Raw genomic sequence first — 12188 nt, forward strand, 5'->3', positions numbered from 1 at the left:
AAATTTATTGAGGCTTTTCCTTGTCTTTTTATGAGCAAACAGAACATTTCATTACTGCCAAGCGAAATTGGTCGGACACAAAATACAATCACGCTTAACAGTTCCGGAATTTTATAAACAGGTTAAACGGCTTTAACTAACCAAGCAAATACTTACCCAATTACTGAATATTTCTATTCAAAAAATAAGGATTTTTTTTCAAATAATTTAGTCTTTTTTATGTGTCTGGACTCTAATAACAAATAGTAGTTAATTCCGACTGGAGTCAGCATAAATATATGTGTAGCTGTACCGATAGAATGGCTAGCAACAATGAAAATCACCATGCTGCTATAGCGGATAATCTATCTATATCATCCAACCCAAACCTCCTCGAAAACTTTAGCCCTCCTTCCTTCTAGTATATCGAAAATATTTGCTCTTTCAATCCACTTTTCATTACTTATCCGCCTGTTCAATAGTTTCCATGGCAATTAAACGATTCCAACTAGGCACATCCGACCCCGCCTCCTGCAGCCACTATCCTGGGCCAATCCGTGGTCACAGCCGTATCCATGTCCCCTGTCAGACTACGGTTAATCGCCGCCTTAGCACGGCAGGAGTCCGGACGAAGGACTTGGGCGGCCAGTTGAGCGTGAGGATGCGGTGCACTGAAGCTTTCGCAGGGGAACAATTAACTTATGGCCAAACAATAACGCCGAGGAATGCACGCTGACAGGAACCAGCCACCAGGAGCACATCCTGCTCAGCTCCAGCTTCGTCCTCATCCCGCGCTGCAGCAACAGCGGCATGATCCAGCAATAATCCCTCTTTTGTCAGCAAATTTATTGCACACAGGCAAGCCAGCAAAGGATATGCCAAGCGGATGAAACGGAGCGCTCAGTGGGTATGGGAGTGGGAGGGGGGGAAGGACTACGGATTGGTCGGGATTCGGGATTGGTCTCTGGCTTGGCTGAGCCCAGACTTTGACAATACAAATTTTTATTGCGAAATCTGCAAAAGGCAAATAAAAGATTTGACACTTGAATTGCTTTGACTGCAAGGATACGGCAAGGACAATCGCCTCTTTTGGCTCAAACAAAGGACACTGTTGCTAGCCACCGAACGATGGTCCGCCTTCACTCTACACTGGGAACTACTAATGCACATTCATACTAATGACTAAGATGTAATATGTTTTTAGAGCATTTGGATGCTAAGATTTGCAATTATTACTTTAATAGTTGTAATTTCAAATATTATACAATAAATAAACTTATATAGCATATTTATTTAATAATGCATTATCTGTACATATCGATATTTATATACAAACATATCTTTATTCAAGAAAGTGGTTGTTTATTTCGTGAAGTGTACACCTGGCGAAGGGGATCCCCACTAATTTGCGCTTGAGATTGCTCATCCTGCCGCATCCTGTCGCATCCTGCATCGATGGACGGCATCTGAGGGTCGGTGGCACCTGCTGGATCGCAAAGGCAAACACTTGAGGCCGCGTAAGAAGTTCGGGGAGGCCGAGAGAGGGCAGATTTAATAGCTTCACTTCTTATGTGATTATTAAATCTTTGAAGTATCTGAAGCGCTGAAAACAAGTCAGGCTGGAGCTCTGCCGTGGGAGATACACATACAGGCACTTGAATACTTGAGTGACGCTCAATTTGATGGACAAGGACGTCGAGAATCAGCGTGGGCAAGCCACCCCACGATTGCCAGGACAATGGGAAAAATCACAGCAGGCAGCGGGCAAATTGCACAACTGCAGCCGCAAATTCTGTTTCGGGATCTCCGTTCTCCAACCTGCCAACAAGTGGCATTCACAACAATGGATTCGATTTAAGCATCCTTGCTGCCCCACACCCGGATCGCAATCCTCCGGACGAGCTGGAATATTTCACGCTCGATTTATCCCGGCTCTTTACCAGAGGGTTGGGACAAACAGCAAGTGCCACACACCAATGTTTCGTGGCTCATTTCATTCAGTTTTGTTCATTTGATGTGGATGATGATGATGGTGGTGGTGATGCCTGTGCCTAAGCCTCTTGTTCGGCGGCAATAAAAATCGAGCACCGTGTGCCTAAGCCTCCTCGGGTGCCCACTCCACTCCGCTTGGCAGAGGACGTCAATTTCTCAATTCATAAATAAAACGCAAAGCCCTTTCAATGTGTCAGCACAAGTGTGGAAATTACTGGGCGGGTGGAAACGTGGAAAGTGGAAAAGTGGGCATCGTGTGTTATTGTTGTTTATTTGCCGCTGGATCTGGCTGAGCCACCTATAACCGCAGCCAAAGGATTTCCTTGCACTCCATTTCGAATGGCTTCGCATCCTCGAGGAACTCAACTGGGTACTTGGATCGCATTAAGTTGATTTATTATGCAGCGCAGAATTCAATTAAGTGGGATGATTGTCACTTGTCCGTATGCCACGAAAGCAAAACGCCCCGAATGTGGGATTGGTTTACCACTTTGGCTTTTGCTCTCTTAACTGTTGGGGCGTGGCAACCTCCAGCAATTTGGACAGTTGGTAATAACCATCTAGAAGCCTTACCCCCTTTCGGCGTGGTCACGCACAAGCCGTGAAAGATAATCGTCTATTTGTTTTGGTTGCGAGGATTATGAAGTCAAAATGAGAGGGGATTTGCACAAATTGGTTTGGGCTCATTGAGCTTAGGACTCCTCATGTAGGCCAAATGAAATCGGCGTGGAAGCTGAAACATCTGCTACGGTTTCTGGGACTGAAAATATATGGTTTTAAAAAATAGCACGATCAAGTAGGTGTTTTTCAGGTAGCTCCTCATTCAAAAGTACCTATTTTTAGTAGATATCTACTACAGCAGTTGCAGTGCAACAATCTTTATTAGTTGTTCATCCGTAACCAAGGCAAACATCCACAAAAGGGATAACAAATCACACCCAGCGACTCTTGAGCGAAACCAATTTAAATCAAACCGAAAAGTATCAAATGGTGAAAAGTTGCAAGTGGAAAACTGAAGGATGGTGCAAGACACGTCGCTTTGTTGTATTCGGGGGCACGTGTGGCACGTGGATGAGTCCGGATGGGTCCGGGTGTCGGGTAATTTACACTTCCCACCAGGACACAGCTCACAGGGTTGGAATGAGGTGGTGATGAGTGCCGCTTGTGGAATTTCATTAAACAATCGTTAGTGTAAATCAATTTGTTAGATCAAAGCCATGTGGGCGACATGGCGACAAATGAAAAGAAAATACAGGGCACAATGCCCGGATATGGACACCCGGAATCCCGTAGATATTACCAATTTGCGCGCAAATGAAATGCGAACAATAAATATTTGCCAGCTCTGATGAGGACATCACAATCAAGTTAACACGTGGCCCACGGACCGCGAAGTGCGAACACGTGCGGAATGGCATCGCGGACCTATCAGTGTCCAGAATCAACAATATTGAATATCATCATCTCCCTGGCCAGGAGCACCAGCTGGGAAAGTTCGATTGGTGACCCACAACTGAGGCTATGCAGCTTACATACACATATAATATCTGCTCAGTTAAAGCCCTAAACCTTTTCAATTTAATTTCAACTTGAAATTATAAATATTTAGTCCACATGGCAAGCAACATCATTGATTTTGTAATAAATCTTGCAATGAACTTCTGAGTTCTATTGCATTTCAAGTATAGTAGGGGGTTATAGTGAAGGTAGCACCACCATATCATCGTTTTTAGTTATATTTTTTTTTTAGTTTATATTTTCCACTTTCCTCCTGGCCACTCTCACATGCAGGCGGCAAATCTGTATTCCCATAATCGCATTAGGTCGCCAGCCGGATGAGCACTAAATCAAAATCGCCAGCCACTACCCACCCACTCAATAAAAGCCAGGCACCCATTCAGCCATTTGATTGTCATTGTCCTTCAGCTGGAGTACAAGCGTTTGAAATTTAATTTAACGCATTTACATGCAGCTTAAGATCTACGGCCGGCCTCGGGCCATGGTAAACAAATCAGATGTATTTAGAGGAGTGAACCGAGCCCAGCTCAAACAAAGGGAGGCGAATGGGATTTCCAGGCCGCGAGGAGGAGGACGAGAAGGACTCAGAATCCTGCGCACATTTGCGGATGAGATCGGAGGGTGGTTCGGTGGTTCGGTGGCTCGGTTCAGGTCGCCTGCTTGGAGCGAGTTGAAAAACTCAATATTTGAATAACTTACTACCGTGTGGAGAGCAAACTTTCAAGTAGGAAGACCGAGGACACTGGCGGGTCGCAAAAGGACAATTATTTGCTTACGCGTTGTCATTCAAATTGAGTTTTAATGTTGGGCGGTGCGCGTAACCCAGTAAATCCCGTTCCTCCTTTCTCGGATCGCCGGATATGCAAGTGGTGGCTCGGTGTACTGCTGTCCTGCTGTCCTGGCACTGGCAGTCATGTGGGCACCATTATTTGCTCTATCACGTTCACGTACTGAAAAGTTATGAGGACATTATATGTACAGCCGTAGTAAACACAAATATCTATAATCCCCGCCCCTGCGGGCATTCCGTACGTCATTCCGGCCGAGTTGGAAGTTCGGAGTTCGGTGTTCCGTGCTCGGAGTTCGAACTCGAGCTGGATACACATGTACGGGCGTAATTGTTTGCAGATGTCCTTAAATGTCGTGAGAATATTCAGTTGGCATTCCTCTCCTGTCCGTTGGCCCTCTCTTTTTGTTTTCTGTATCTTAACCGGAGGAGCACGCCTGTTGCGCCTCTCGATACCGATTATTAGTTTTCAGATACCCGGGATCCTCAACTAGGCACTACCACCCATTACTTCTTGATGTGTTGGAATTCTTAGGATGAGCTTTTACTTATAAATCAATGTATAGGAACGATATATTCAGGGATCAAGGATCCTGAGTATCGAATCAAGACCTTACATAGCCCCACATGGGTACAAAAAAGGAGAGAATGCTATCGACTATCGGATACCCGTCACTCAGCTAGTGAAAGTGCTACGAATATGGTTATGGCACGAATATATATTCTTTGTAGAGTCTGGAGCCCTTTCTTCTAGCAGTTACATACTTTTCAAGAAATATAGTATGTCCTCTTCCTGAATTAAAATAAAATAAAATTAAATATGGTTATTAAACTAAGAATGTTATGATGTACTACCTATAAAAAACTGTTATTTTCTGAGACAAACATATCAGAATTGTGGAGTATTATTACGAATAGTTTTATAACATTTGTTTAAATTATATATTTTTCTTTCTAATTTATGCGTTATATATAACGCTTAAGTTATTTTCATGACTGCTGGTATAACCTATGGATAAAAAAAAAGACAGCCAATAATTACATTTAATATAGACGTATGTAAAGGGAACCATTAGGAAATGGCTGCTTCTATGAGAGCCTTTAATTAATGTTACCAATAGTTCCGTTCTGCAATGGAAGGGGAATCCGGCCCGGAAAGTCCGGTAATCCATTTTCTGTTGAGGTTTTGCGGTTTTCCATATCACCCAGCTCCGCAGGTCCTGTGCAATTTGCATATTATCCCAAATCCGAATCGTTGCCTCAAGTGTTTTTGCGCAGAAAACTGTAATTTTTATTCATTTCCAGGACGCAGTCTGAAGTGCCTGCTAAACGATTATTAGCAATTTGATATAACTGCATGTAAGTACAACACGAGAACAAGTCAACAACGGATTCGCCTGCACACACACACGCACACAGACACGTGTGGCCACTTACATAAGGACGAGTGGGTGTGTGTGTATGTGTGTGTTGGTGTGTTTGCCTGTGTGACAGCCAACAGTGGAAAATCACTTCAGTTAACTAAATCCCCGCAACAACCATGCGCCGACTGCGCCGCAGCAGCGCGACTTCTGCAGGACCAGACAGAGAGAGAGAGAGAGAGAGAAAGAGAGGGAGGGAAAGAGAGAAACAGAGAGCGGAACAGCCGAAGAGGACACGGCCAAAGCAGCCATTGCAGGGGCGTGGCCTGCGGCCAGAGAGCCAATCGAAGGGCGAGGTCCTGCGAGCAGCGGCGTCAGCAGCGGCAGAGGCTGCCGGGGACAAGGAGAGGGCCGGGGGTGGGGAGGGGTGGAAAAGGGGGCGGCAGCGTTAAGCTCATTGCCATATTTTCTCTGTGCTCTCTTTTGAATTTACTTTACTAACAAAACATGACTGTTGGGAGGCAAAAAGGAAATTGTTTTATCAAATGGGTTTCCTTACGCTTTTTTATTATGAAATTAATTTCCAACATCGTTTCGCAGTCGTTGACGTTCCACTCCCCCACTCCCCACCCACCACACCCCTCTCACTCACCCACTCCTCAGTGGGTGGCCATTTTCCAGTTTAAACCCCATTTCCCGCCCAGCTCCTTTGAGCATGTGTTTACTCTAGTTTTCCTTTGGAGCTGCCTTAGCCATCCCACTTTCGTTTCATTCCGTTCGGGCATTTAATGGAAATGTTTGCATAGCCATCTCCTCCTTTCCCTGCCTTCAATTTCCCTTTTTTTCTCCGCTTTTCCCCCAACAAAGGCATTAAAATGCAAATCTTGATTATGAATTTAAGCTCGGCAGACAAATTAAATTTATTTGCCACTCGAAAGACAAAAATCTTGAAAGTTTTATTTGATTATCGCTTCCGTCTGCGGCAGAAGTTCCAAAGCAGAAGTTCCCTACAAATGCGCTGTCTATATGAAACGCATGCGAATTGTTGCCTACTTTTTGGGGCATTTTATCGATATTGTATTGCGCAATAACAAGATCGAAATATATTGATATGTTTAAATATATGTATATAAAGCATACATTTTATATACACTTACTCTTTATACTTTTGTATTTTTGCGTATTTTATTTATGTGTTGCTGTTAATAAAAGAATACCTAAATTATAATCAAAGCAAGGAATTTGATGGATTCCCTATACGTATTAAATCATGTTCCCCACAAATTTCGATTATTTGTAGTGGGGATATAGAAGCTCTCGCCCAGGTAAAAGTGTGTGAGACATATGTTATTCAGTTGTAAGTGCAATGAAAGAAAAATATAAAATCGATGGGCATTTCTGGTCAACACTTGGTGGGCTTCTCCTGGCGGAGTGTTGAGTTCAGCACGGGCCAAATCGCACCAACAAATTAATAACTTGATAGGGCCAATAAAGGCACTTGGGTACCGTTTTTCCCCTAGCCTTCATATTCGCGATGGTAACCCATATAATGGCCGTCTTCAGGGAGCTGGCTCTTTTGTGAGTGGTGTCATAACAGACAGTGAAAGTTACTCAATGCAGTGGAGGCACCTGCTCTAAATCGATAACACTGTGCTGCATGGGCAATATTTTGTATGGCCAATCTCAATAGTCTATATCATTTTTTATAGTTTATACTACTTGACAAATGCTTTTACTCAAGCATTTTTAAGAGATCACACCGGAAAATCCTGCGGTTTTCAAACCAAATCTAAAGGTGTACCAGAAACTGCAGTCATCAGAATTTCAGATGCGAAAGATTTATTTTAATAAAAGATCGTATCAAGTATACTAACCAGATGCATGTAGTTCTTTTTGAGGAATTCTGAGGCAAGCCATGCTGACCAGTGTAATCGATACGAAAATCATACTCAAAATAGAATGGCCACTAAGTCAGTTAGCAAGAATGTTCGCCAGCTAATTGTAAAATCAGTTTAGGCGCACTTTTCAATGGACTCAAATCGGGCGCAGCCAACGCGGAATATTCACAAATAATAATTAAGTGAAAACCAATTATAATAAATATTCGATAATACATTTGAGCTAGTTCGGTGCGCTTAATGTCCGGTCAGTGAGTCGCGAGTTTTGGCTAGGATTACGGAGCAGTCGATCTCAACCAGCGAGGATGGTTCAGTTCCTGGGGAAGCAGGGCACCGCGGGTGGTCAGTGTCCATTGACTGGTTTCATGACCAACTGCTAATCAAATTTGCAGCTAATCCCGAATGAACTTGACCTTCCAGAGGTCACTCAATAGTCGATGAATCGAATCAAACAAATATTGAACAAATTGGTCGTGTTTTAACCCAAACACAAAGTGCTATGGATTTATTAGATTTTATTGATTTTTAAAAATGCAGTGATAAATATGTTTATGTAAATGCAAGTCAAATTTCATTCAAACAGAACAAGCACCTAGTAGATACATAACTCTTTCGAGGCCAATCTAAATTAAAGAAAGTTTTGAAACGTTTTTAGGAGCATTAAGTGATTTCTGAACACATGGGGTATACGCTACCTTTGTAATATGCATGATCCTTTCACAGAGCTTATTCACATGGTGACCCTGGACAAGACGGGCAAAAAGTCCTTCGGCATCTGCATAGTGCGAGGCGAGGTGAAGGATTCGCCCAACACCAAGACCACCGGCATCTTCATCAAGGGCATTGTGCCCGACAGTCCGGCGCATCTGTGTGGTCGCCTGAAGGTTGGCGATCGAATCCTCTCGCTCAACGGAAAGGATGTGCGCAACTCCACGGAACAGGCGGTCATCGATCTCATCAAGGAGGCGGACTTCAAGATCGACCTGGAGATTCAGACCTTCGACAAGAGCGATGATCAGCAGGCCAAGTCAGATCCGCGAAGCAATGGCTACATGCAGGCCAAGAACAAGTTCAACCAGGAGCAGACCACCAACAACAATGCGGCTGGAGGTCAGGGAATGGGTATGGGAATGGGCCAAGGTCAGGGTCAGGGTCAGGGAATGGCTGGCATGAACCGGCAGCAATCGATGCAGAAGCGGAATACCACATTCACGGCCTCGATGCGTCAGAAGCATAGCAACTACGCTGATGAGGATGACGAGGACACCCGAGACATGACCGGTCGCATTCGCACGGAGGCGGGTTATGAGGTGGGTCAACCATAGGTCGCTACCCATTGCTCTACTAACTTGTAAGCCCCCCTAGATCGATCGCGCCTCCGCCGGCAACTGCAAACTGAACAAGCAGGAGAAGGACCGCGACAAGGAGCAGGAAGATGACTTTGGCTACACGATGGGTAAGACTCCATGGGTGAGACAGCCATAAAATCTCTGTAGCACAGCATGTGATTGCAATTCCCAGCTAAAATCAACAAGCGGTACAACATGATGAAGGATCTGCGCAGGATCGAGATCCAGAGGGACGCCAGCAAGCCCCTGGGACTAGCCCTCGCTGGCCACAAGGACCGCCAGAAGATGGCCTGCTTTGTGGCCGGTGTGGATCCCAACGGAGCATTGGCCAGCGTGGACATCAAGCCGGGCGACGAGATCGTCGAGGTCAACGGCAATGTGCTGAAGAATCGCTGCCACTTGAACGCCTCCGCCGTGTTTAAGAACGTGGATGGGGATAAGCTCGTGATGATCACCTCGCGACGCAAGCCCAACGATGAGGGCATGTGCGTTAAGCCCATCAAGAAGTTCCCCACCGCGTCTGATGAGGTATGCGCTGTGCAATACACAATCACTTCTCTTCGGATGGATCCTGCGATTAAATGTCCTTCCATTCTCGACAGACTAAGTTCATCTTTGACCAGTTCCCCAAGGCGCGCACGGTGCAGGTGCGCAAGGAGGGTTTCCTGGGCATCATGGTCATCTACGGCAAGCACGCTGAGGTGGGCAGTGGCATTTTCATCTCGGATCTGAGGGAGGGATCCAATGCCGAGTTGGCGGGCGTGAAAGTGGGCGACATGCTATTGGCCGTCAATCAGGATGTAACACTGGAATCCAACTACGATGATGTGAGTCGCTTTGAAGCCCACTAACTCCCTAGCTTATAACCATTTCATATCGACTCCAGGCAACTGGACTGCTTAAACGTGCCGAGGGCGTAGTGACCATGATTCTATTGACTCTCAAGAGCGAGGAGGCGGTAAAGGCCGAGAAGGCGGCGGAGGAGAAAAAGAAGGAGGGTAGGTATCACGTCCAGGCAAGGTCAAATCTGGCATTTTCATCCCGATAATCCACAGAGGCCAAGAAAGAGGAGGAGAAGCCACAGGAACCAGCCACAGCCGAGATCAAGCCGAACAAAAAGATTCTCATTGAGTTGAAGGTGGAAAAGAAGCCAATGGGCGTCATCGTCTGCGGCGGCAAGAACAACCATGTCACGGTGGGCTATCTGTTGGTGGTGGGCCTCCTGTTTTTACGATTAATACCTTAACCATTTACTGACAGACTGGCTGTGTAATCACCCACGTTTATCCGGAGGGACAAGTGGCAGCCGACAAACGGCTCAAGATCTTTGACCACATTTGCGACATAAATGGTACGGCAATCCACGTGGGATCCATGACGACACTGAAGGTCCATCAGCTATTCCACACCACATACGAACGGACGGTCAACCTAACTGTCTTCCGCGCTGATCCTCCGGAGCTGGAAAAGTTTAACGTTGATCTTATGAAAAAAGCAGGCAAGGAGCTGGGCCTGTCGCTGTCTCCCAACGAAATTGGATGCACCATTGCGGACTTGGTGAGTGCACATATCATTGGCTAGCAGAGGGACGCACATCGCTGAGTAAAAATTTCCTTGGCAGATTCAAGGACAGTACCCGGAGATAGACAGCAAACTGCAGCGCGGCGATATTATAACCAAATTCAATGGCGATTCCTTGGAGGGCCTTCCGTTCCAGGTGTGCTACGCCTTGTTCAAGGGAGCCAACGGCAAGGTATCGATGGAAGTGACACGACCCAAGCCCACTCTGCGCACGGAGGCACCCAAGGCCTAGAGGCGATCCTCCAACTCCGGTACCGCAGCAGTGCAGCATTCAATAAAAGATCCGACAATTCTAATTCAAAACAATCTGTTTTCCGTTGTGGGTTTATTGAAAAGGAAGCTCCTTAGGCTATAGAGCTTGCATTGGATGCGATACGGGGCCACAGATCAGCGCATTCCTTGGCCACGGGTCCAGTGATGGCCGAGCCCTTCATTTCGCCCTTGTTGTTTACTATTACCCCGGCATTGTCCTCAAAGTATATAAACACCCCGTCCCTCCTCCTGAACGGTTTGCGCTGCCGAATAACCACGGCAGGCATGACCTGGAAACAAACGAGAGTTAGTTAGCAAAGTTGTTCTCTAAGTTATGCGAAAGTGCTTTGTTTAGAGGGTAAATGATGAGAACTGCAGTAAAACCGTTTTATGAACCTTCTGCACTACAGTTTCTAGTCCTTATCAATAAACAAATTTATTAAAAACGTGAGTTCGTTGCGATAAGTTATCTTAACCGGCACAAAACATGTGGGGTTGAGCTTGAATGAAGTTATTCGAAGCGCAAAGAAAATACCTGTTTTCGTATCGTATTACTTCTTAAATAAATATGCGGCTAATATTGTCTAAATATTAAATTTTGCAGTGTAATACAAATGACAAACATACCAACATTAATCTCAGCAGCGTAACGTATAAAAAGCTGGTTAAAGGTAATTTCACATTGGCATCTTTCAAACAAAAACAAGTTGAATTTCATTCAAGAAAGTGCACAAAAACAAAGTGGGAAAAAACGTGTTCACTGGGCGGGTTGCTCTAACCAATGGGCACTTTTGACACATGACCGATTCAGCGGGAGCACTGGGACACCACACTCACCTTCTTCCTGAGCTCGGGCTTTCCCTTCTTCACGGTGGCCACGAACATGTCACCGACGCCAGCGGCGGGCAGACGGTTGAGGCGACCGCGGATTCCGTGGACGGCGATCACGTACAGGTTCTTGGCTCCGGTGTTGTCGGCACAGTTCATGACGGCGCCCACGGGCAAACCGAGGGAGATGCGGAACTTGCCTCCCGCGGTACCTCCACGTCCTGGATGAGACCGAAAAACAAAGGTTCATTAGTTTTGCACACCACTCACTTCAACACTCTCCACATCCGGCGCGTCACATTTGGCACGCTTTAGCGGTGCATTTCGATCGGATTTTTACCTCTCTTCGACATTTTGCTGCTCGCGGACTGGTTATTCCAAGATTATTCGCTAGTTGGCCAATGGGATGGTTCAGTTATTAGCATAAAGAAAAACGTGGAGATTTTATTCTACTTACTTCGCCGGAAACGAAAACGAAAAGGAGGGAAATTCGGTGTGACCGCCGATCTTTCATCAAAATATACCACAAAGTATCGAAAAAATAACCTAATTATAACCGAGAATGCGCACACATTGGTTGAGAACTTTGCTAACATGTTAGCGTGGACACACACCATCCGAGTTTTACACCCATCACGAATAA

At 45.6% G+C, this 12188-nt stretch overlaps 2 protein-coding genes across 2 annotated transcripts; one reads left to right on the plus strand and one right to left on the minus strand.

Moving 5' to 3' along the window:
• The first annotated feature begins 7646 nt into the window (after positions 1-7646).
• LOC6547400 (inactivation-no-after-potential D protein) lies at positions 7647-10768 on the plus strand. Its single transcript, XM_001976272.3, has 9 exons — positions 7647-7877; positions 8259-8845; positions 8901-8991; positions 9057-9412; positions 9487-9711; positions 9771-9882; positions 9940-10079; positions 10145-10441; positions 10506-10768. Exons 1-9 carry the CDS (start codon positions 7841-7843, stop codon positions 10695-10697), a joined length of 2037 nt encoding a protein of 678 aa, XP_001976308.1. The 5' UTR covers positions 7647-7840; the 3' UTR covers positions 10698-10768.
• Positions 10756-12073, minus strand: LOC6547399 (60S ribosomal protein L23). The gene is made up of 4 exons (XM_001976271.3): positions 12003-12073; positions 11886-11935; positions 11555-11766; positions 10756-11007 (listed from the first exon to the last, which is right to left on the minus strand). Exons 2-4 carry the CDS (start codon positions 11896-11898, stop codon positions 10810-10812), a joined length of 423 nt encoding a protein of 140 aa, XP_001976307.1. The 5' UTR covers positions 11899-11935; positions 12003-12073; the 3' UTR covers positions 10756-10809.
• Positions 12074-12188: the final 115 nt, after the last annotated feature.

Source organism: Drosophila erecta, unplaced genomic scaffold (genome assembly GCF_003286155.1).
Source record: "Drosophila erecta strain 14021-0224.00,06,07 unplaced genomic scaffold, DereRS2 tig00000092-arrow-pilon, whole genome shotgun sequence".
In the NCBI taxonomy this organism is placed as follows: domain Eukaryota; kingdom Metazoa; phylum Arthropoda; class Insecta; order Diptera; family Drosophilidae; genus Drosophila; species Drosophila erecta.

Coding starts and splice junctions, on each gene's coding strand:
- LOC6547400 (XM_001976272.3), top strand. CDS start 7,841: ATGGTTCAGTTCCTGGGGAAGCAGGGCACCGCGGGTG. Junction 8,992..9,056: donor TGACTTTGGCTACACGATGG/GTAAGACTCCAT, acceptor TGCAATTCCCAG/CTAAAATCAACAAGCGGTAC. Junction 10,080..10,144: donor GCAAGAACAACCATGTCACG/GTGGGCTATCTG, acceptor ATTTACTGACAG/ACTGGCTGTGTAATCACCCA.
- LOC6547399 (XM_001976271.3), bottom strand. Junction 11,008..11,554: donor AGCCCGAGCTCAGGAAGAAG/GTGAGTGTGGTG, acceptor GTTTGTTTCCAG/GTCATGCCTGCCGTGGTTAT.